This window comes from Loa loa, assembly GCF_000183805.2.
Source record: "Loa loa unplaced genomic scaffold supercont3.110, whole genome shotgun sequence".
In the NCBI taxonomy this organism is placed as follows: Eukaryota; Metazoa; Nematoda; class Chromadorea; order Rhabditida; family Onchocercidae; genus Loa; species Loa loa.
Genome location: NW_018108290.1, coordinates 104,900 through 128,369, shown reverse-complemented (window position 1 = coordinate 128,369; position 23,470 = coordinate 104,900). Strand labels below are relative to the sequence as shown.

At 37.2% G+C, this 23,470-nt stretch overlaps 6 protein-coding genes across 6 annotated transcripts; 4 read left to right on the top strand and 2 right to left on the bottom strand.

The window, feature by feature from the left end:
- Positions 1–357: 357 nt before the first annotated feature.
- LOAG_03913 (hypothetical protein) lies at positions 358–969 on the top strand (the record flags this gene model as incomplete). The annotated part of the gene is made up of 3 exons (XM_003139450.1): positions 358–429; positions 611–776; positions 842–969. The coding sequence occupies 3 exons, from the start codon at positions 358–360 to the stop codon at positions 967–969; spliced, it is 366 nt and encodes a 121-aa protein (XP_003139498.1).
- Positions 970–1,372: 403 nt separating this feature from the next.
- Positions 1,373–3,075, top strand: LOAG_17667 (hypothetical protein; the record flags this gene model as incomplete). The annotated part of the gene is made up of 5 exons (XM_020450330.1): positions 1,373–1,584; positions 1,768–1,909; positions 2,106–2,322; positions 2,405–2,777; positions 2,952–3,075. 5 exons carry the CDS (start codon positions 1,373–1,375, stop codon positions 3,073–3,075), a joined length of 1,068 nt encoding a protein of 355 aa, XP_020306011.1.
- A 1,209-nt stretch (positions 3,076–4,284) lies between these two features.
- LOAG_03912 (hypothetical protein) lies at positions 4,285–4,518 on the top strand (the record flags this gene model as incomplete). Its single annotated transcript, XM_003139449.1, has 1 exon — positions 4,285–4,518. One exon carries the CDS (start codon positions 4,285–4,287, stop codon positions 4,516–4,518), a length of 234 nt encoding a protein of 77 aa, XP_003139497.1.
- Positions 4,519–6,567: 2,049 nt separating this feature from the next.
- LOAG_03911 (hypothetical protein) lies at positions 6,568–7,498 on the top strand (the record flags this gene model as incomplete). The annotated part of the gene is made up of 4 exons (XM_003139448.1): positions 6,568–6,658; positions 6,702–6,866; positions 7,235–7,262; positions 7,441–7,498. 4 exons carry the CDS (start codon positions 6,568–6,570, stop codon positions 7,496–7,498), a joined length of 342 nt encoding a protein of 113 aa, XP_003139496.1.
- A 1,445-nt stretch (positions 7,499–8,943) lies between these two features.
- LOAG_03910 (hypothetical protein) lies at positions 8,944–9,610 on the bottom strand (the record flags this gene model as incomplete). The annotated part of the gene is made up of 2 exons (XM_003139447.1): positions 8,944–9,103; positions 9,405–9,610. The coding sequence occupies 2 exons, from the start codon at positions 9,608–9,610 to the stop codon at positions 8,944–8,946; spliced, it is 366 nt and encodes a 121-aa protein (XP_003139495.1).
- Positions 9,611–10,535: 925 nt separating this feature from the next.
- LOAG_03909 (carboxyl transferase domain-containing protein) lies at positions 10,536–23,219 on the bottom strand (the record flags this gene model as incomplete). Its single annotated transcript, XM_020446448.1, has 35 exons — positions 23,060–23,219; positions 22,693–22,831; positions 22,279–22,532; positions 22,007–22,159; positions 21,708–21,821; positions 21,362–21,565; positions 21,156–21,269; positions 20,624–20,776; positions 20,220–20,431; positions 19,841–20,009; positions 19,490–19,668; positions 19,187–19,367; positions 18,836–18,994; positions 18,203–18,394; positions 17,715–17,957; positions 17,353–17,559; positions 17,048–17,290; positions 16,771–16,955; positions 16,475–16,679; positions 16,112–16,297; positions 15,909–16,033; positions 15,487–15,679; positions 15,130–15,303; positions 14,662–14,885; positions 14,214–14,547; positions 13,941–14,102; positions 13,266–13,619; positions 12,932–13,063; positions 12,495–12,683; positions 12,260–12,347; positions 11,882–12,108; positions 11,441–11,635; positions 11,070–11,153; positions 10,803–11,005; positions 10,536–10,611 (listed from the first exon to the last, which is right to left on the bottom strand). Exons 1-35 carry the CDS (start codon positions 23,210–23,212, stop codon positions 10,536–10,538), a joined length of 6,405 nt encoding a protein of 2,134 aa, XP_020303213.1. The 5' UTR covers positions 23,213–23,219.
- Positions 23,220–23,470: the final 251 nt, after the last annotated feature.

Genomic DNA, 23,470 nt, shown 5'->3' with positions numbered 1-23,470 from the left:
AAACAAGCATGTCATAAAACACCTCGCTATACGTCGATAAGCGATAATTTTATTTGTTTATCAAAAATATTAGATTAGACAAGAAAATTCAAACAAACCTGCTGCAGGCAAATGAATAATTCCTCCTCCTCATAGTATCTACAGTCTTCATTTCTCCGCAAGGTGGGATCATAATCTATCAGTAGAGTCGAACTCAGCCGATCCGAGCTTTATTGATGACTGTCGCTGACATCGCGAGCGGAAACAAAGAAACAGTAATCCCCTTTGTTGAAAGCCAGACATCTATTGTGTTATATGCTCATATCGTCTTACATTTGCGCTAACGAAGAACACTGTACCAATATGCGCTCCATAAGGATGCTAATTCTTGTAATCATAAAATGGTATAAGGCCCTCCCACAAAAGGAAGCGGGCGTTCTTGAGCACCAAGTCATTTTACACATGTGTTTGATCGAGATCGGTTGGATATAAGGTGTCAGGCGTCATTTGGTTTCCTTCTTTGTTCTTAGTAATTTCGTCATTAATCTGTTGTATCGATATCGTAATTGCTAAGTTCGTTGTCGTTCTAGCAAATTTACCGTATAAAAAATTTAATTACTCAAGTTTGAAGTACTGCCAACCAAAGAAGCAAATAGGACTTTCAGTTTTTATCACGGCTAAGGAAAATCGAGACAAATTTGAGCCAGCCATCCGGATTCGAATTAGCGACTTAAGGGTTCAGTTAAGAAAGAAGCGACCTAAGGATTCAGTCAGGAAAGAAGCGACGGAGCGTGTAAGTTTTATGCGGATCAGCTTACAATGAAAGTTGAAAGTGAGAGTAAAGAAAGAAATATGATTGCAGAGGTAGCAGAAAAAGGAAGTTTCTCCTTCCTATCTTATCAAAAAGAACTTGAAGTGTTTGGGGACATTGCGGAAAAGGCTGTTGGACAAGCAATAAAGTTTCAAGGGAAAGAATTACCAGCGATTTAGGCACCAAAAATGATAGAATGATTAAAACGACAAAAACCTAATATTAAGGAACGAGTAGTAGCGTTGGACAGTGTAATTTCCAAGGATTTAGAGATAGAATGGAATTACTGCGTTCAATAAAGGATGATGAGTGGGAGAATGACGTTAATTATGAGGATTACTTGTATGAAGAAGACCGTCTTTTTCACACAGGAAATAAGATTTATTGTGAAAGAACTTCACTTCTTACGGAAAAAAATCGAAATGAGACACTCAAAGAAATTAAAGTGAAAAATGAGAAGATAGATAATGAATCAATCGCAATAGCAGGGCAAAAGAAAGGCCTAGAAGATTTAATTGGGAAACTAATCATGACGAGTAAACTACTGATTTCAACCCAGTAGGATATGATGGCAACTCGAGAATGTGGGGCCAGTGTATTAGCCAGTTTCAAGAGTCAATTCATAAGGGAACGAATTTAACACCAACACGGGAATTCATGCATCTATTAAGCAGTTGGAAGGGAGAAGCAGGAGAACAAATAAGTGAACTCATGGTAAATGAAGGAAATTATGCGCTGGTCATAGAGACTTTGTACGGACGATGTAGCGACAAGAAACGAGATGAAGGGACTATGTAGGGCGGGTTCGATGCTCAAATGAAGAACCCATTCAAAGTGGTAAGGGAGCTTTTGAATTTATTATCCAACTAAAAGGAATCGGTGAAAACATGGAAACGACGCAGCTGGACTGGTGGTAACTGAGAGAGTACCGGAAGTCATGGCTTAAAGTCTGAGAAAAAAGAAGTCTAGGGATCCAGGACGGACAGTGGAAGAATTGTCAAGCACCCAAAAGAAAAGATGAAGACCGAAAGAGACCCTGAACAGAAACCGCTGGAACAAGAAGTTGAAAGGCTTAATAGGCAGGGCAAAGATGCAGCAGGCAAGATCATATGCGACAAGGTTCACGAACTGAGAAAGTGGCATCGGACTTATGATAGTTTGCTCCGTAGCGGAGGAAGACCCAGAAATATATCCTAGCGAAATACCACAAAGGGGAGAATGAAGTCGATTATTGTGCATTTTCTATGAAAGTGACCACTGGAATGACAAATGTGATATATGCTGTATTGTTAATGAAAAGTTGGAAAGGATAAAGGAATTGAGACTTTGTGAATTGTGTTTGAGAGAACGGCCACTCACAAGAAAATTGGAGGCGGAGGATGAAACGTTTGTATTGCGATCTAGCCACAATAGCGCTTCATGTAAGGGACACGGCGGAAGAGAGCATAGCAAGAATTTTAAAAAGCGGGCGGAAGCAAACCAAACGCCAAAGATAGTGGCAGCCACTTTGCGGATTATTGCATCAAGGAAACGTATATGATGTCAGATGAACGAAGAACAGCAAAGGCCTTAATTTTCTTTGACACGGGAAGTGGTTGTAACTGTGTTACGAAGTCATGGTAAACAAATTGAATTTGAAGCGCATCGTCGAGTGTAGGAATGTTAATAACAGGAATGGCGGACACAAGGAAGTACGAGTGCTGAAAGATAACCTTTGGTGTTCAACCTTTGGTGTTCAAATGTTATCCGAGAATGTGGGAAATATCCAAGCATGCACTGTTGATTTAGTACTCGAACGCATACCGTGTATGACAAACGACAAAAGCGAGGAACTGGAAGAAGGGGAGTGGGGAAAGTCAGATGTATTAGTAGGCGTGGGAGGGATTGAAATTTTAATTCGTAATTTCATAAAGCACCCCACCAGGATGAATGATTTCGGAAACAGAAATAGGAGTGGTCAAAGGCGGCAAAGGGAAAGTGACATAAGGTAATGGTGCAAGAAGGAGATATAATGAGGATTCCAAGCAATTACAAGCCTAACAAGAAAGGTGTTGCGAATTTCTCCATGGAACAGGCTGAACAAGCATGGGAATTAGAGGCAGTCGGCATTGAGGGTTTAATGACGGATTATCAGGACGAAAAGGCCCTTGAAGCCTTTCAGGAATCGCTTGCTACGAACAAAGAAGGGAGATGTGGAGTTGGCCAAGAAAGAACCAAGAGATCGCGCCAGTAGAAGGATATGGACTGATACGGAGAACGGCTACGATCCACAATGCGAAGACTGAAGAAGTTTTCAAATTATTGGAGTGTTAGCTAAATATTTTAAAAACTTCTTGGGAAGAGGAGTCATAGGAAGGGTGAAGAATCAGAGTGGTTCCACCAGGCGGTTACAACACCTTAAAAATCTACCACGAAACTTAAGAGTAGTATTTGACGCGTTAACAAAGACGAACGAAAGTCTATCGTTAAATAAATATCCCCGTTAAAGGGGCCAGTATTGATACTATCATTAGTAGGAATTATGTTAGGAGCCGGACAAGGACGTTACCTGCTGATAGCTGATGTAGAGAAAGCGTTTTTGCAAGTGAGCTTGAATTGGGAAGATAGAGATATCACCAGGTTTTTGTGGCTGAGATTCCTTTCGGCGTGGTATCACCGCCTTTTCTGTTGGCCGCTTCGTTAGACATCTGTTGAATGAAAAAAGCTCGAAATTACCACTAGAAATAGCAAGGAATCCCTGTGTTGATAATGTTGTATTAACCTCAGGAAATGGGTTAGAACATAACAGAAAGGTAGAGGAAGAAAAAGGTCTCTTCAAGAAAGCCAAGATGTGCTTGAGGGGATTCCATGGGGACTATGGCATTAATGTGAACAGTGAGCAAGAAATAACAAGGAGGACTATACCAAAACGTCAGGGATTGAATGGAATAATAACAAAAATGAAATTACTTGGAGCTAGAGGATTCCAGAAGGCCTCCAGGCCAGACACCAAATATTACAACTCTATGCTACTGTTTACTACGATCCGTCAGGGATATTGTGTCCGTTCATACTCCCATGGGAACTATCGGTTTAAGACTTATGGGAGGAAAGTGTCTTCTGAGATGAAAAATTAGGACTTGAAGAGATGGGTCGTTGCTTGGAGCTAGAAAAGACATTCAACCAACAGGATGTCACAAAGGTATCGCGATGGACGCCACGGGAGTTCTCCGAGATACATGTGCTTGTGGACGCATCCCAAGGAACTAAGAAAACTACCGGTAGAGTCTAGATGTATCCAGTGGAATTGATGGGATAAGAAGAAATTGAGTTCTGTCATGTAAGATCAGCAAATAATCCAGCGGACCGGGCTTCAACGAGGACTTCTCCCAGGGAAACTGAAAGACAATTCGTGGTGATGAAATGGTCTATCATGGTGTGGGAACCGGACGAAAAGTAGTCTGAGGATGAAGTTATGGGAGGAAACATCATGAGTGTGTGTTGTGTGTATGGTCATGGAATTGATGGGGGAAGAAACGATACAGTCGGAACAAGTTGCGGCATTGATAAATGAGATCCAATTCTCATCTCTGTTTAAGCTGATAAGGACGGTGTTATACGTCTTAACGATTGCTGGCGAAAGCGTCAAAAGGAGTGTGAAAAGGTTCTCAAGAGAGAATTTCGCTTCTAAAGAGTACAACAAGGCGACACAATTGATAAACAAGATGACACAGTTAAATATAACGTAAAAGGAAATCGAACAGTGGGATTTAAGAAAAGATCGGGATGGAGTCTACAGATATGTTGGAGGACTTAGGTCATGCCTCAAACTGGGGATTTTCCATACTTCATCAATAAAGGAAAGCTGTTAAAATTGATTGTGATGCATTAGTATGAAAAATCATTTCATGCGAGCGTACGCTACACCTGGCACATGATACAACAGTACTGGATCTCGCATGAGTGGTCATTTATTAAGAAAAATTTGAAAGATTTGTAAAGTGGGTGCATCATGTTGGGTGGCTACGGCTTTGAACAGCCAGAGTTTCCACCTTATCCACCAGAAAGGATAACGGTGAGCAAACTCCTCGAGAAAATCGGGGTAAATCTTGTTCCTGTGTGGGTGAAAGACAACAGGACAGTATCAAAGTGCTGGGTAGTTCCATGCACGTGCTTAGTTACAAGAACCATTTACATGGAACTCGTGAAAAATATGCCTGCTGAGACTTTCATGCAAGCGTGCAAGAGATCTGTTAGCCAAAGGCGAAATCCAAATTTTGTGTGGCTGATAACGCCGGGGACTTTTTTCTAGCTTCTAAGTTAGTATAGGAGAATAGCAATCAAGGATAAAGGCGACTAAAGTGGCAATTCATTGCCCCGGGTGCCCCGTGGCAAGGAGGTGTCTATGAAAGGGTGATTGGAGTAGCAAAGGGAGGGTAGTGGAAAAGAACTTCGTGAAAGAAGGGGAATTCATCACTATGATAACTGAAATTGAATTCTTGGTAAGCGAAAGACCACTGGTAAATTATGAAAAGGAGGAGGAGTTAGTATTATGTCGAGAGGATTTTTTGTGGCTTGGCTGTAACGGTGTGTAGAATTCGTTGGGATATGGAACAATTTCCAGGAACCAAAGACTTAAAATACGGTACGAAACCGCTTCATTCGGGAAAAGTTAATACCAGAATACCCGGAGAAGGTTACAATGCTTGTGGGAGATATAACAAGAGGATTATTTGGAAAGCGAAAATTGCATGAAAATCTTCGCAGTCGTGTACGACGTAAGCCAATCAATGGCGATCAAAGCCAATCAATGGCGAAATAGTATTATCAAAAGGAGAAGGTCCCCTAGAAATTCTTGGAAAATGGGTCGGGTGGAAAAACTGATCGAGAGAAAAGACGGACACTGTCGATCTGCTAACGTAAGAATGTCGAATAGCCTGCGGTTGACTCGCGTTGTGGACATCTATACTCTATAGAAACTCTATACATCTTCTCTCGTCTCCCGAGTGTTGCTGATATCGCGAGTGGAAACAAAGGAACAGTAATCCCTTGTTGAAAGTCAGACATCCTTATGTGATATGCTCATATCGTCTTACATTTGCGCTAACGAAGAACACCGTACCAATGTGCGCTCCATAAGGATGCTAACTGTTGTAATCATAAAACGGTATAAGGCCCTCCCACAAAAGGAAGCAAAGATCCTGAGCACCAAGCCAATTTACACATGGGTTTAATCGAGACCGGTTGAATACAAGGTATCACGCGTCATTTGGTTTCATCCTTTGTTCTTGGTGATTTCATCAATTTCTTGTATCGATATCGTACTTGCTAAGTTCATTGTTGTATTAATAAATTTGTCATAATAAAAGGTTTAGTTCCCAAGTTTGAGATAAACCAATCAAAGAGGCAGAAAGAATTCTCAGTCTTTATCATGGTTGAGGAAAATCGGCGACGATGCCTACCGTACATTCATTAGCATAAACAGATTTCACGATCCTTCCGAAATCAAGAGTATAATTCAGCAAACATCAGCTGCATTAACCTACCAACGTCATATTTAAATGAAATATTGATGTATAGGAAGTGGGATTCATTCTAAACTGGAAATTTTTTTAGGAATTTAGAAAATTCCAGTACTTTGAATTTCAACTAAATAGCGCACTGTAATGAGATTGCTTTCAACCTTTGCTGTCCCATTAATTTTGATGATAGACGCAGGCAATTTTATTTCCCCGCACCGCATGGTCAATTTCTCTGCATTTATGTGTTTATCCTTCAGTGACATCCATTATTTCAAAATGAATCGTTTCTGCCTGAGTTCACCAAAACAATCTCGCCAATTCATCATCAGTGACATTACTAATGTAATGCATGATGTGTATTCAGCCGGTACACTGTGTTTTGCAATGTTCTACTTCAATTAAGGTTACAGCAGTCAAGATTGGCGCATTAACAATCGTATCAAGTTTGATATGTATGAGGCGCATAAATACTTCACTTGGAAATCAGTATCGCAAGCTTGAAGTTTATCCGCCCATTTTCGGAAGTAAAACACAGGGTACTAATAGACGTGGCACACTTGCTTACAAAAGAAGGGGTTTCATTTTCAGAATTAACTTTATGGACATGTATCTGCATTTATCTAGGAGAAATAGCATTTTCCAATTATAAATTATTTAATTCGATTGAGTAATTTAATTCGGGACAGACAACAAACTCGAGTAATTAAACAAAACCAGTTTTTTTTCCTTTTTTTGTGAAAACAAATCCAAAAGACAGATTTAGCTACTCAGTTTGACTGTTAAATTCAGATCTGAATTAATATTCGGAAATTAGTCAAAAAACTGGCGCACCATGTCGAACTACTATTTTTGGCTGAGTCAGAGTTCAAGTGTTTTACATTTTCATAACTTAAGGTATTTCGTATATTTTGTTTTTTTTTCATTCATACCAACCGTATTTTAGCATGGAAAATTGTTCGACATATTTCACTGTAAGTTGTCGTCTTCAATTTTACTGTGAGCCTCGTAAGAAATTTTTTCTTTATTAGGTAACAAACGATGTATAAATTTAATCCAAAGATATAGGAATAGGTGAAGAGGACTTATCTAAAAGTTTCAGTAAACCGCGCACTCTATGCCGAATTAGTTATGATATAATCTGTCTTTCAGGATAAACGACAGTTTTACTGGTAATGGTCAGTTTGAGGTCAGTTTAAAGTATAATTAAGCAATCATGTGCAGCTTTGCTCCAAGATTGCTTCGTAAATTTTAATTGATGTTCTCACACACTAGGACTCATCCTCCCCATTTATGCAGTATAGATTTTGCATCATAATTTAGTGCCGTCTTCTCAATTTATGAACAGTTCGCCAAGTATTGTTTTTCTACGTTAGTCTTAGAAGATTTCTTCATTATAGTTTTCTTTTCTTTTTTATATAAATGGTAAAAATCTCTTGAAAAATTAATCCTCAACAGCTTGAGTCGACTCATTTTCTGATTCCTGATGGTCGAGAATAATATCCTCACATGTCATTATTAAACAATCAAACCAATGATACACTATGATAATTGATCCACTCATTATGATATAAATTTAGATCTCGCTTATACTTTTTTTTTTCTGGAAACCATCACTCTTTTAGTGTATTGTCCGTTAGTTCTATTAATAATTCTGCTTCTATCGATAAGGTATAATTATGTAAATGTCTCAAATCCTCAATTTCAGCATTATATGGGAATACAGTTAAAAAAAGCAGCGTACTTATTCAGTTCATTTCATCCTTTTTATTAACATGAGCCGCTCTCGTGGAGCTTAAATAATCGAAATGTTGAACTTCGTTTCATGAACTGTTGTCACCAGTTTTCTTCAACCATAACAAAGATTGAGGGTTTTTTCTGCCTTTTTGGTTGGTAGTATCTTAAACTTGGGTAATTAAATCTTTATTTCGATAAGTTGGTTAGTATAACAACGAATTTAGCAATTACGACATCGATACAAAAATTAATGACGATCACTATAAAAAAGGAGACCAAATGACGCCTGTCGTGGATTTTTGTTAAAGTAATTTTCGGTCAGTCAATAGTTGGAAACAAGCAGGGGATTTTTTACACGTTGGTTGTAGAGGAGAAGAATTGAGGTCACTTGAAGTATTAGCTGCACCAAGTTTGATGTGGATGATGTGCGTGTGTCGTACGTTGTGGACAAAGGCAAGAGTTGATTCTTTATTTGTCAAGGGTAAGGTCACAAAAACGACACGATCTGGTGATAATGATGAAAAAAATAATCCAAACTGATCGAGTATAATGAAGAACTGATTGTCCAAAAAGAACCCCTTGGTTCACTCAATACCGCTTATATACGGAAAAAGTGGGACTGGTTTTGCTATCATGGCTGAAAACTGTAACGTTCAATTACAGCATAAGCATCTTAGGAGATCGAAACGAGAAGGATGTGAATTTTTGGGGGAACAAGAACAAAGGAAATGTTTAAGATGTGAATTTAGTTAGATATTTTAAGCAATTGCTAACAAAGGCATTTCTAAACAAAGACATGTGCTTAGATATAAAGGAAAAACATGGGAATTGAAACGGGAAATAAATCTAAGGATGTAAATTTTGCTAAATGATTCACAACATTTGGAACATTCGTTTACAACAAGAAATTTATTTGATTTATTTGTTTGTTTGAGGTATGGTTAGAGTCTCGCGAATCGGGATTCGCGACAACGCCCAATATCCTCTATCCCACCAACCTCGTTGAAACTCATTTGTGAAATAATTTTGGTACTCAGGACTCTTCGCTTCTTGGAGGAGGGAGGATCTTGGTACAGTTCTGAGTTTACAAGAATTAGCGCATTTAGTAGCGCACGTGGAATTGAGTTTTTTAGCGTACACAGACACAATGGCACACAATTTTAGCTTACATTTTACATTACATAATAAAGCCACAAATACAACATACTCTCAACGGTATCAAATTTATACCAGGAATTACTGTTCATTGCTTTTCACGATTTCAGCGACGCCTGCTATTCAAATGGATAGTACGAAAGCATCCATATATAACTTATGGTACACAAATTTTAGGCTTATGGTAAGCTACAGTTATTTGTATCTAACATATTTTCTTAAACCGCAGAGGGCGAACCAAATCAGGAATTTCTTTCCTCTCATAAATGACTAATAATTTAGATGTAACATCCCCCACATATGTGTATCTCCCATCCAGCTCATGAGAGGTAATACTGCGACGTCGAAGTCCGGAATAAATTGTAATCCATGCTCGAACAGAACCTGTCAAACGACGTAATCCAACTGAACTACGCCATAGCGACCTCATTTCTGATTGTTCAGGGTTAGGAATAATATCAAATTCTAAACTAAGCTCAATTATACATTTTGTGCTGCAGTCTCCAAGGGCCAGATCTCTCAGAACTAGAAAAAAAGGCGGACACGTTATTAAGACTTGAAAATCTTTAGTGACTCCGGATACCACAATCAATTTTTTAGCAAAAAACGGATTATGATCAAAAGAATGTCCTTTTCCTACTCTCTCCTTTCTCCACGAATACAACATCTACATGCAGAAATAGATTCAGGTTTGGTTTATTGGTAAATCCTTTTTATTCTATAAGGCAACTATATTGGCACGGGCACTGTGAATTTGATATATTTTAAAATTAAGATTGAAAGAGAAGATATATACAAATAAGTCACAAAATAAAAGAACTGACTGTTTCGCTTATCAAACAGGCAAAACCTGGTGATAAAAGTGATAACAAAGCAAGCGAATAACAACTGGTGCAGCTAGGAAATATCCCCACGGAAGTTTTCGCAAAAATAGATGCGGTCGAAGGTAGGTTTTTGGGAACGTGAAAAAGTAACACATCCTCCATAGCGCTTTGCACAGAAATGCGTTAGGGGCTATGCGAACATTCCAGAAACTGCTCGAACAAAGGAAACTGTACTACTTTGCAGAGCAACATTTTCAATCATGGTGCAGTAGTTAATAATGCGGTTCTCAAATATGTACGCCTCAACAACTTTCATGGAAAGATTCTATCACGGATGCAACGGAAAGTGCTTTATAAGTGAAACTATTCCATTCATTACAAGAGGTTCTTCAAAATCCATTTGACTACCAAAACAAATCAAAGATTAGATTTTAACAAAAAGAGGACAAACCAGTTGTTCACATAAAGACATTTAATACTGCGAAATTTGTTTCAAAACAGCGTTAAAATGAAGAGCTAGTCTGTAAGCAATCACAACCTTTCGTTCTTCATTTCCTGTATTAATAAATCACACTTTTTCGCGAAATCTCCAAGCTTCTCCGAAGGTCTGTAAATCAGTTATTTTATTACTCATTAAAAATGATTTTTAGAGGCTGCTTTTATTTTCCGACTGTTCAATACAAAAACCATTTTCAGCTCAAGGGTAATCGCAATGAAAGAGATGAAAATCTGAGGTTGGCGCAAACTTTTTCAACTTTCTATGTTAAAATATTTACATCTGCATTCAGATGAACTTACATTCCATAGCGCTCTCCAATTGTGAAAAAATCGTTTCCAATAAGGAACGCAACAATTTGTTTTCTTTCTTTACGCAAAAGTTTTATGGCATCTTCATCCGGGTAACTATACCAAGAGAAAGTCTCGTCTCGAGTTTTCGCAAAATATAGTTGTAAAGACTCTTGCATTTTTCGAATATCCTCCAAGCATTTCACATCAACAGCCTACAATATAAGGTTGTTTCAATTTGTCTTCCTAATTTCCTGAATATTTGAATGCATTTCTAACCTCTCTGTATATGTCTTGTTCGATGCACAATCTCAAAAGGCGTCGAGTGAAAAATGCTCTTGATTCTTCCCATTTCACTACTTCCTGAAATATCCTTCTTTTGAAAGAAATTGGTAACTTAATAAAAATTTCTGGGATACCTGAAATTTTACAAATTTTAATTTTTTTTTCATTATTTATAAAGCAGAAAATCTACGAATAGAATTAAAAAAAAAACGAAATCAAAAATTCTATATCCAAACCATAATATAGAGATAGAGCATTTAAAAAGTGGTATTTTGGATAACCAAAGCACAAGTACTACCACAGTTTTCGATATAACGGATGACAGGGAACTTAAAATTTCATCCGTTTCCAAATGAAAACAATACCTTAATGGCACCAACAGCTTTCATTCGCACGGCTGTATCATGTAAATCAGCAAATGTGATAGCAATATTGCGATAAGTTGGCATTAACAATTGAATACGAGCACTGATGTCCACTTTCACATCGTTACCCTCTTTTTCCAATACTCCTAATCGAATCATTTCTTTATCCAGCCGTCGCATCAGTGGTACCAAATCCTTCAAGTATGCATCTATTAACGAAACAGTACCCAACTTACATCACTTATTAGAAGTTTGTCCTTCAAGAACCAGTACATCCTCCAGACTGGAATTTTACAGTTGTAATATCCGGCAAAAGCAAACCAAATTCTTGCACATGTCAACAATGCAGTTAAAGTTCTCTGATCAATTTCATTCGAACAGAACATTCCGATATTTGAAAAGGAAAAAAAAAAGGAAACGTGTGCCATACTATACACTAACTTTACGCATTTTTACTTGAACAGTTCCTTCTGGTTCCAGAACACCACCCCTCGATCGCGGATCAGCAAACATTTGCATGCATACAGGATTTATTGTTGGATCAACAACCGCCCAAGCCCCACCGCGTAATTCTCCGTAGGGCGGAATATAAACTATCACCGGATTCAGGTATTTAGATAACTGATCGACTATATAAGCACCAAATTTGAGGACCATTTCGAACATATCTATAATAAATATTTTAAAAGTTACTTTTTGAACTTTTAGAAACTGCAAGACTTTTTAACCAAGTAATACGTTTTAAAAAATGAGGCAAACCGAAAAATTCATGTCTCGAAATATGCATAATCCCCATTTATAAATGCAAAATTAAAGTACCTTTCTGGCCACCACTGAAGCCACGCCAATTGGCTAGAATAAACAAAGGCAAAGATTCTTTATTGAAATCTTCGATCGCTTCAGCAGTCTATAACTACCACGATTTCAAGTAGTGAAAGGAAAAAAAATTTAACAATGGTGCACGTATTAAAGGAACTACAGAAAATGTACCGAAGCAGCAAATTTCTGATTCCGTCCTCAAATGTAATCATCATCAAAAACTGATAAAGCTTACTTTATATGCAGAATCAGGATACCACACCTGTCCAGCTTGCTGGATACATTTCGCTTGAGAATCTGGAGCAGCCGGATCAGCCGGAATTTCAGCAAAAACACTTCTTGTTTCGACAGCAATAACACCAATACTGATACCACCCAGACGTGCTCGACCTGTGATTACCGTTTTTCCCCAACCTGATTTAATCTTAAAAAAAGAAGAGTAGATGGCGCAGTAAGCAGAGAAATTGGACAGAGATTAGCTGTTACAGCTGAAAAAACAAGTGCTAGGACCCTATAAGTGAGATAGCTTATTTTCTTATACTCTAAGACTATTGAGCTTTATAGCTTGATTTTCGCACTGAAATTTAAAAAGTGAGAAACGACCAGGACTGAGACAGAATCAGGCAAAGTAGAAGTTTCAGGTAAAATCAAACAAGAATAAAAAAAACTTACTTCAAAAGAATTCCGATCAAAGATCGTCATCATTAAACGCGGATCGCTTTCCTTATTCTGTGATGGCAAATGACTTAGAAACCGATCAACGGGGTCCTCAGCATACTCAAAACTTGGTTCCTTAAATGGCGCCTGCAAACGAATTGAAATAAGTAAAGGCAAATTTCAGCTGTACCGAAGTTATTTTTTGCTGAATAAAATTTCAATTGTGGAATGTGCTAATAAATAGCAAAAGGACTTGAAAATAATAGAGTATGCATACAAATAAACCTAAACCTTAATGAAATATATCAATCGCATTGTACAGAACATACTGATGAGTTTAAAATCAAACCTTCACATTTTTACGCGTGTACGATAGCCACCTTAGCAATTGGCGGACACCATCATAATCATTGCTAACAGTCGAGTGTGTAACACCATTACGAGTCATTATTTCAGTACCACCCAACTGCCCATTAGATGTATAAACTTCACGACCAAGTACAGAATTCAAGGCAGGCGCGCCAGTTAAAATAATATCTGCATTTTCAACTTGACAAATTCTTCTCGAAAGTCGGGCGACATAAGCGCCGATGCCAACAGTGCGACCAGTTACCAAACAATAGGTTATCACTTCATTGTACGCTCGTGATGTTTCACCCGCAATCATCCCGGAACCAACCAGATTCTCTACGCCAAGGTCACGCTAAAAACATAACACATAGAGCAGTTATCATATCTCACTAACTGCACATGAAATTGGAAGCAGTTAAACAAAACTTGTCAATTCAGAATATAAAACAAAAGGGATGAAAGATTCAAAAGACCGAATTATAGAAAACAAATCTTAAAGAGCTCCAAGAATGAACGGATACATGGCGCTACAAAAATTTTCCAAAACTGAATGAAGTAACACCATTACAACAAAACATGAAATGAATAAAATAAAACAAAATTAATGGATAACGCGGAAACAAAATGATATGAAAACACTGGTTACGAATATCTACCTACTCATAATGCGTACCTCTTTGCCAATAATCCCATCAATTTGATGAAAACCGTTTCTACGATGCGTAGCGACAATTTGCTGCAGTTCACGTACGTCCTCATTTGTAAGATAAAGTCCATCAAAACCTTCCACTGGATTATTTTCGTTCTTCCAAATAACTTTGAAAAGTTTTTTCAGCTGCAAAAATATTTTGTATCTGTGACAAAGAGCAACAGGGAATCAACACGCGATAAAATGCTTTACTGTTTCATTCCAGTTATGCTAAAGTAATAAGTGAAAACAACTAACATCAGCTGATAAGCCAATCCTTGCACCCGAATTAGCAGCAATGTATATTCGTGGAATTCCTTCTTTCCGACTTAAGCATGAAGCTTCATAGTACAGACGATGTTCACACATCGAAAATGAACCAATCTGATGGGAAATATCATTTGCAATGACAATCACTTCTCGTCCTTCTGGATATTCCGGAACAACTAGCCGTACACGCCATGCAACTATACCAATCTTACTCAGTGAACCACTTTCATTAAGTTCAACGAGTTGTTTTGAATCTTCATCATAAACCAGTTCGTGGAATTGGCACAAATTCTCGAGTACCAAGTCTGGTGATTCCTGCGACCTTAAGATGACAGAGATAATATGAGCTGTGACAAATAAGGAGTTTTTAAGAGAATTTAAAAATAAGAAAATTCAGAAAAAAGTTCCTTCACTAATTTTTTGAAGCAAAACAAACTCTCTGGGTGCAAGCCATGTGGCAATTACAGCGCGCTGGAAAAGCAGTGGATAGTCATAAACATAAGTAGTTTTTAGCACGCGAGCTCTCAGGCGTCGTTTGTCAATTTCAGATCTGCCAAGATATGGATCTGTAAATGGATTCCAATCTGGATTTCGTCGATTGTCGACCATTATTTCGAGGCCATGTTTAAAACCATCCATTCCGGCATCCACGTGAAGCCACTAGAATTACTTTCATAAACTAAACTGAAATTCATAATATATTCATCTAAAAAACCAATACCTTCTTTCCGGAGAAAACAAAAAAAGATATAACACCACTTTCAACTAAACGGGTAATCAAATCAAATCAAGGTCAAATTAAGTTTACTGCCAATGCACATATATAATTTCATGCATTCAAGTTTATTGTGTGCTAGGGAGAACAAGCTAGTAAATCTTCAGTCCTAAGTAAACAGAAACTAACTTTTTTGGTTCTTGAATTACCATTGCTTGCTTCTGCGCGTAACACTCTGATGAATGGCGTAAAACCAGTGTCATCAGTTATAATTACTTTCGTTGCCTGTTCCAAGCTTCGTCGTTCACCAAACAAAATGAAATCAAATTCAACTTGATTTACTAGTGATCTCCACAGAAAATCCTAAAAATAACTGACGTGATTGAATTCCACAAATGAAACGAACACGAATCTTTGAAAAGAGTAAACCAGTTTTAAATGCTATAGACATATTTTCCTGGTCATTAAATCGGAACTTCAGTATTACTTACATCTAAAAAACATATGAAACACTAATTTCACCAAAAAATTGTTTTAAAAACTTACTTTGCATTCTCGATAAGCTTTATAAATGACATTTATCCAATCAGCCGGACTCATCTGTATTTCCTTATTGGATGGTGTACGATGGATAAACAGTAAAACGTGATTTCGGTCAATTGTGTTTGAACGGTATAAAGCTACGACAATTTCACAACAAGCACGTTTTAGCGCTTTAGTAATACTGCATGTCACTTCCCTAAATAATATGAATAAGCAGAAAAATGAACCAATAAAGGAAATTAAAAGAAAAATGTTTTCCCTGCAACTTCAACATTTTTATAGCGGTACATCCATAGATGAAAAGTTGGATTTAGAGATCTTAACACCTTGTAATCTCAAGGTACACCACAACAAAGTGTTACGAATACAAGGTCTGTTATCTCTAAATCATTCCACAGAAAGTTATTCTCATTCAAAACACCTACTCAGCTGTATAACTGTCAACAACTCGAACCACAGCTCGATAAAAGAAGCGGTGTTCTGTTGGATCTGCTTTCCCTTCTGCTTTGTATAAATGACCCGAATTATGCGATGACTTCAATTTTTCAATCTAAAATACCAAGATGTCATGTAACTAGTTCAAGGAATAAAATTACGTAACTGCAAATTCGGTAAAATTAAAACTAACGGTGTAGTTTTCTTTTATACGATGTAAACCAAGTTTAGGAAGATGAGCCAAATCAATATTACGTTGAGAACGAATTTCGTCTTTATAAAACATATCATAGTAGAAAAACATTGGATAGGAATCTGATGATGCTATCAAAATTACGATTTGGCGAATGTTTTCATTCTGCACACGACTTATAGCTTCCTGAAGGGTAAACAAATATAAATAATTTTTGCAAAATTGTGGTAGTACTATTTGCTTGGATAGCCAGTAATATTTAAAATCTCGTCAACAAAAAAATCACTGTTGAAAAAATGTGCTATCCAGCACTGTGGGCGATACAACTAACCATTCTAAGTGAAAACATTCAAAAAGCATTACCTTTAAAGTCACTGAGAATTTTTCATCCAAATTAGCATCACACCGGACAGCTCCAGTTTGTGAAACGATGTAAAGGGTAGAATCTGGTTTCACTACCTTTGCAGCCACCTGCGGTAATCGTTCAACGATATCCGCTACATTGCCGACAACCCGCATCGTTACACTTATTTCAACTACTTCGTCATTTGGAAGACCCAATCCATGGCTATAATGAAAACTACCTGTATAGTCTGATATAACTTCTGTGCCATAATTCCATGGGATTGCTAATACTTTAGAAAAAAGTTAAAACGTACGCAATCTTCTGTATTGGGATGGAAAATTGTACGTCATGGGGGTGCGCATCTTCTAGTCGTCTGATAGAAGCTTCCGGGACACCGCAACACACGGTAACGTATTTCAGTACCGAATCGAAATTATTATCAAACATTTCAAACAGTATGTCGTATTTTTCCAGATTAGTTGGGCTCGGTGACGATCCCTACAATGTATTCTTAGCGCAACTCCAACATTCAAAATGAAAAAAACCAAATCCCACATCAGTAAAAAGATAAAAAGAAACATAATACTTACCCTAATCTTAATTTCAGTATATGTTGGTGTTTCTGCTTCAATCAGTAGCGTTCTTGCAGCATGCGCCAATTCCAAATTTTCACTTTTCACGAAACTAGCAATCTTTTCCAATACGGGTGATATTCGCAATATTAAGCGACGACTATTACTAATTTGCCGCAAAATTTTCATTGCCAACAAATTTTTCTCATTAACCTTTGTGTGTGAACAAATCAGCCTGACGCACCGTTCTGTATCACATACCTATAACAGTTTGATAAACAGTCCGAAATTGAACACATGATTATGAGAGAACATACGCTGACCTGAGATAAAAGCCTTGTAACAGATTTCGCGTACTGATCTTCCTGGAAGAATATTTCGCTTTTGTAATAATGTCCAAGGAGATCATCCAAAACCAGCGCTATATGACCTTCTGTCCCATTCTCAAACCTGGCCAAAACTCTTGTTATTGGCTCAAAGATCATCTTTTCCTCCTTCGTCTTTTGCGGATCCAAATCATTTAGATAATCCTGGAAGTCAATTCCAGTATTCTGGGCACACGTTCTACGAGAAATTGTTGAACACGACCCAACAATATATCTATATCTTCCCAATAAATATTGTGTCAATCTTGTCCAATAATGAGTGAAAAAAATGATAAAAGCATCAAAACAAATCCACTAACTTCGATAGCTTTGCGGATTTTCTTCACAGCGAAACCATCAACACGAACTTCAAGGAATTCATTAAGTTGCTTTAGTATTTTTGGCTTAATACGGCTTTTCATTACGGCAAGCTTCTGTTGCATTTGTTCATACGGTAGCGATTGGTCATTGAGCACAGCAAAAAGAGATTCTACTAAACTATCAGCATAGTTCGAGAACGTTGGCTCTGTTTTACAATAACCATCAAAGACATTGTGTACTTCCTAAAAACAAATTAACAAATCAGATAATCCGAAGAAGCCAACTCATGAATCCCAATTAACACAATCATTCAATAATCGCAAGGTTATTGTCCAATTCCTCCATATACGTCGGAAGAATAAACAAGAATAACAAGTCTGGAAATATTTAAATGAGGTGATATAAGTTTCCCTGGAGTTGTTTTAATTTGAATCACTGTTTCCGTCTGAATTCTAAATATTTCTCCCAGGCAAAAATTTGTAATTACCTGAACAACATTTGTAAAATACATATTAATTGGTGACTTTTTAGTGACACTTTGTGTCCATTCCGCGAATGAATCCTCAAAATCAATGGGTTTGGTAACTGTCAAACCATTTTGTGCTTCCAAACGAGCAACCAAGGTTCCTGGATGTAGCATTTGTCCGGGCTGAGCAACTTTTTCGAAACGGCCTCCAACCTGAATAACCAAAATATCTGTAGAAAATATCAGTGCTACTATATCAACTGGAGCAATCAATTTCGGATATGAGCATCATAACAGTTGAACAGTGTCAGAGAACAGAACGGATTTCTTAAGGATTCAAAGAAAGCAAGAAGGCACCGCTAAAAAGTAACTGGCTATTGCAATCATTATATTTACATTTATTTAGAAAATAACATATACATTCTAGTTCCAATCACCTTGGAGCCAGAACACTGGGATAAATGCTCCCAGTGTGAAGCAGCAGTTTGTCGAAAAGGAAACCAATTGCCAGAGAAACGATTTGCATTCAGTGATGCCCGACAAATGTTTTCGGATCGAAAAATTACGATAAATTTAAACTTAAATTTAAAATACGAAATATACTAAGAAACATTACTAATCTAAAAGTCGAAGATTTTCACGTATTACTAAAACCTTTTTCACGCGCATATCCAAAACAACTTTCATACTTTCCATACTGGCATATATTTGACCCGGCAAAAGCAGTTCTCCGTCTTCTGCTTCATAACTTAGCAATTTACCAGCACAAGATGATCGTAGCACTGTTGGATCATTTTCTTTTTCAAATATTATCTGAAAATTTAAATACATATTATCGGCAAAACTTCTTCCCTAAAAAAAGCATAAATCAATCTAAAACAACCAGTGAAAGGGCTGAAAAAGATTAAAACATGGACAGAAATTGAATAAACGAGTATCTTTCAACGTTTCGTTCTTAGACAACATCGATCTCACTTTGCTATGAAATAAAAGGATAGTATTAACCTGCATTCGTCCAATATGTACTTTGTAACGCTCAGATTCCTCTTCTATATAACACGGATGAGATCGGTCTTTATATTTCAACAAAAGAGTACCATTTCGCAATTCACGGTATTCGACGGGAACACAGCGGCCATTCATTTTAATTATATATTCAAAATTTGATGTGCGCGTAGCAGTAACACTAAAAGGCAAGAAAACTATACTGTTTGATCATTTGAAGTCATCTGTCACCAATCATTTGAAGCGCGATGCATTTGCATAATATCCATATGAAATCGTACTGGTGTCGAAAATAAACTAGACCTGTACTTAATGTTGTCAAAAATAAGCTCCACTTGATGTGTCTCAGTAAGATCAGATGGCTTTAAAATGCGTCCTCTGCTTATAGCATTACTAAAGGCACTGAATGCTTCCGTAATTTTTGAATGTGCTATCAACATTGAACCATAAGCTACAGCCATTGGCAATGGAGGAAGCTCTACCTGTAAAAAGCATAAAAATTTTTTCAAATTGATAACTTTTAAATAAATTCAGAGTTTCGGGGTGTTGGACATAAAACAATGCCTATAAGAGAAATTGAGTCTCTCGATATAAGTTCGGAAACCAATTTTTTTGATGAAATAAAATGCAATAAATATACAGCGCGAAAATTACTGTATGCTTCTTAGAAGCAATTCGGCGATCCAGCCAAGTAGTATCAATTTTATTTTGCTCAAATTCGCTATCTTTAAACAAAGAAATGAGATAGGGCAGCGTTACAGGAAATTTAGACTGAAGCTGAAGCTCCTGTAGCGCATTCAACATGTTGGAGATCGCTAAATGCCTGTAAATAAATTCACAGTCCCTGAATATGGGTAATATTATAAGTTACAAACAGTCACAAAAAATTAACTGCATCATTTAGTTTACTAGCTCGAAATAATTTTCTATAAACTTTAAAGACTTCAAAAATAAATGAAGCTAAAATCTGTGGTAGAGGCGTAGTTCAGTTATTTGGTGTGTAAACAACGAAAACAATGTGGAGAGCAAGAACCTTGTGGATCCAGTAGCAAACAGATGGCCAAACTGTGAATCTGCGAATTCGTGAAGAGACCCAGCGCCAACATGAGAAAAATATCCCCAAACAAACTGTGTAGAACGGAAATTCAAATTGGTGATTTCACCTGATGCCGGCCGGAAGTTCTCTTCCGGATCTTCGCTTGTTATCCGAACAGATACAACATGCTTATCGCAGTGTGGATATATCTGAAAAGTCATGGATTTGCATCTCGAGTATAAACATGAAAACAAAAACAGTGCTCAATCACAACAGCTATTACCACACATATACAATCGACTGAATTCACGCATCGTCGGGAGGCAACAGTCCTATCAGAGAATGTGAAAACGCTATTTCTAAAAGTCTTAATTTAAAGAAAACTTGATGAGGCTACTTACTAGATGGAATGGGATTTTATCAGTACCATATCGGCTTTTGCCATAATATAGACGCACTTCGCTGATGCACTGCAGTGGTACCCCCATCGCAATTTGTAGTTGTGCAGCTGGCAAATTGACGTTTGTTAACATCTCACTTAACGGATGCTCAACCTGAAATATGCTATCGTCCTTCAGTTTCCAAGATCATTAGTATTCAAGACAACACTATTAGCAATATCACGCAACAGCAAACTGAACATAAAGCGTCAATTTTGCGAAAGCGGATTTTAATGACAGATATCAAACTGTTTTGTCCACCCATCAACTGCGTACACTCTCGATGGTTGGAATTGCTTAATTTTCGCTCATGTTAAGCAGAATTTATTTTTGACACTGTTCATTATCTCAACACCAAGATGAAATAACTACTGGATTTTTATTAACCAACTTTGAGAGAAAGCAGCGGTTTTAAATAAGCACTGCTAAAAATTTACGAAAAGTAGTACAGCTTTTTCATTTCATTGGTTAGTATACTGCATCCGAAACTTACCTGTAATCTTGGATTAAGTTCCAAGAAGAAATATTCATTCGTGTGAGGAAGAAATAAATACTCCACAGTGCCTGCACTAACATATCCGACCATTTTCGCTAACCGTACTGCATCCTACAAAAAGCATCACGTTGTAACTTTACTATCAACCAAACTTAAAACTTATAAATAAAATAAAAGTCCAAAATCAACAAAAGAAAGCTGACTGCTTCCATATTCCTTTGAACAGATAAAGGTGCAGCGATGGCTGGTGCTTCTTCAATGATTTTCTGACATCTCCTCTGAACTGTACAATCACGGGTTCTCAGTGCAATAACTTCACCGTACATATCACCCAAAAGTTGGACTTCAATATGTCGAGCACCTTCCAAACAATACATCAAAAATATATGTCCGCCGGCTACCTCTGCCTGAACTAACGGTTTTTAAGTGAAATAATTTTTCCTTCAAAATAAATCTTTTGGGTCGCTGTCACAAATCAACACCTTTAACTTCTTTTAGTGTTCAAACAATACTTTTTCGAAATTCATCCAAACAAAGAACAAAACTCACTTGCACTCTTCTAAAATTTACTTCAAAATCTGATTCACTGCGCACTAAACGAATTCCTTTGCCACCACCACCCTCCGAAGCTTTGATCATAACAGGGTATGGAATTTTCTTCGCCTGAAATCTTACAATGTATAGGACGCGAATTATATTTCTGAAAATTAACTGAAACACCATTACTTATGCAATATCTCGTTTCAAAACCTGCCATGCAACTTTATGTAACAAAAAATCAAGGTAGGTAATATTTTTAGGGTGAAACTAAATAAACCTAGCTTTAAACCATACGAAAAATAGCACACCTTCATCACATGTATCGCCTCTTCATGATCATAAACACAGGCGGCAGCACGTAGTTCTGGTGATACTTCGATATCAATTTCCCCTCGTTCGCAGATTTCTTTAGACAAATATATATTACTGCCTGACCAAGGCACTACTGGCACACCAGCTGACTGAAGAAATTTTGAAATCTCGCAAAAGCTAGTTCAATGAAACCTAACAGAACAAGCCAGTCTAAGAAACAAAAGCATAATAAAAAAAATTCTATAATTATTCATAATTAACATTTTACCTGAGCAAGTATTGTTGAAGCAATTTTGTCACCCAATGTAAACATTGCCGGTCCGGGTGGACCCATAAAAATGATGTTATGTTTTTTCAGACCATTTGGTAGATCAGGGTTTTCAGATGCATGTCCCCAACCTGCCCATACCGCATCCACATTGTTACTCACAGCATGTTTCAGTATGTCGTCCACATTTGCATAATTATTTTCATTTGCACCAGATTCCGAGAACACAAAATTGTCAATCATTTTCAAATATTCTGTAAAAATAAACTTAAGACTGTTGGTAAGATCGAAATTAGAAAAGGAGATCAAGCATCACACAGATATTATATCTCCACATTATTTAATCCGCCGTACTCTGTTGCATCTATCCATTTAAGACATTATAGTTTCCATTGAAGTAGAAAAGTAGTTTACCTGGATTTGAAGAAATTTCCTGCTCGGTAGTTAAATTAATAAATTTGAAGAGACGGTCATCCTTGAATGTCTCTTGGGCCCAACGTCTGATGGACATCACACATTTGAATGCTGCCATTCCATTATTTGCAATTAGTAACTGTGATGTATAAACAATTAAAATTGATATTCTTTAAGATATGAAGTGAAACCCATTTCTGGTTGATTAAAGAAAATTTGCGTATTCAAATATTTCCATATCCAGATATTTGACATTTCAATGCTTTTAAAGAGATTAGGACCAACGAATACAAAAATGTCAGGTAGCTTATTTGTATTTTCAAACCTGAGACTTTTCAATACGTGTTTTATTCAATGGTAGGCGTACCGTTTTAATGGGTGCTGCTAATTTTGGATCCGCGTATTTATTGAGAAAAGCCTCAACCGTCCCAAACGTTTCCGCTCTTTGATCCACTTCATTCGACTTTTCAAAGTCTACGAACTCACGGTTATTATGTGTGAGCAAAGGAGGCGTCGGCATCCTAAAAAAACAAATGATGACTTTAAATTGAAAGAAAAAAATTACCATTTGCTAGCATTCTCGAATAATTTTATCTTTCCAGCAAATGACTGCCAAGAAACAATATTCCGGAAAGGAGTAGAACATAAGGGAGAGGAAAAAAAGGTACAGTAAAAAAAATTGGGATAAAGGTGGGCAGAGTGTAAAACAAAACATATTATTAAAACAGGATGACAGCATTCCACAGCATGTTGCATGGCCATTGAAGACCGACGGCAT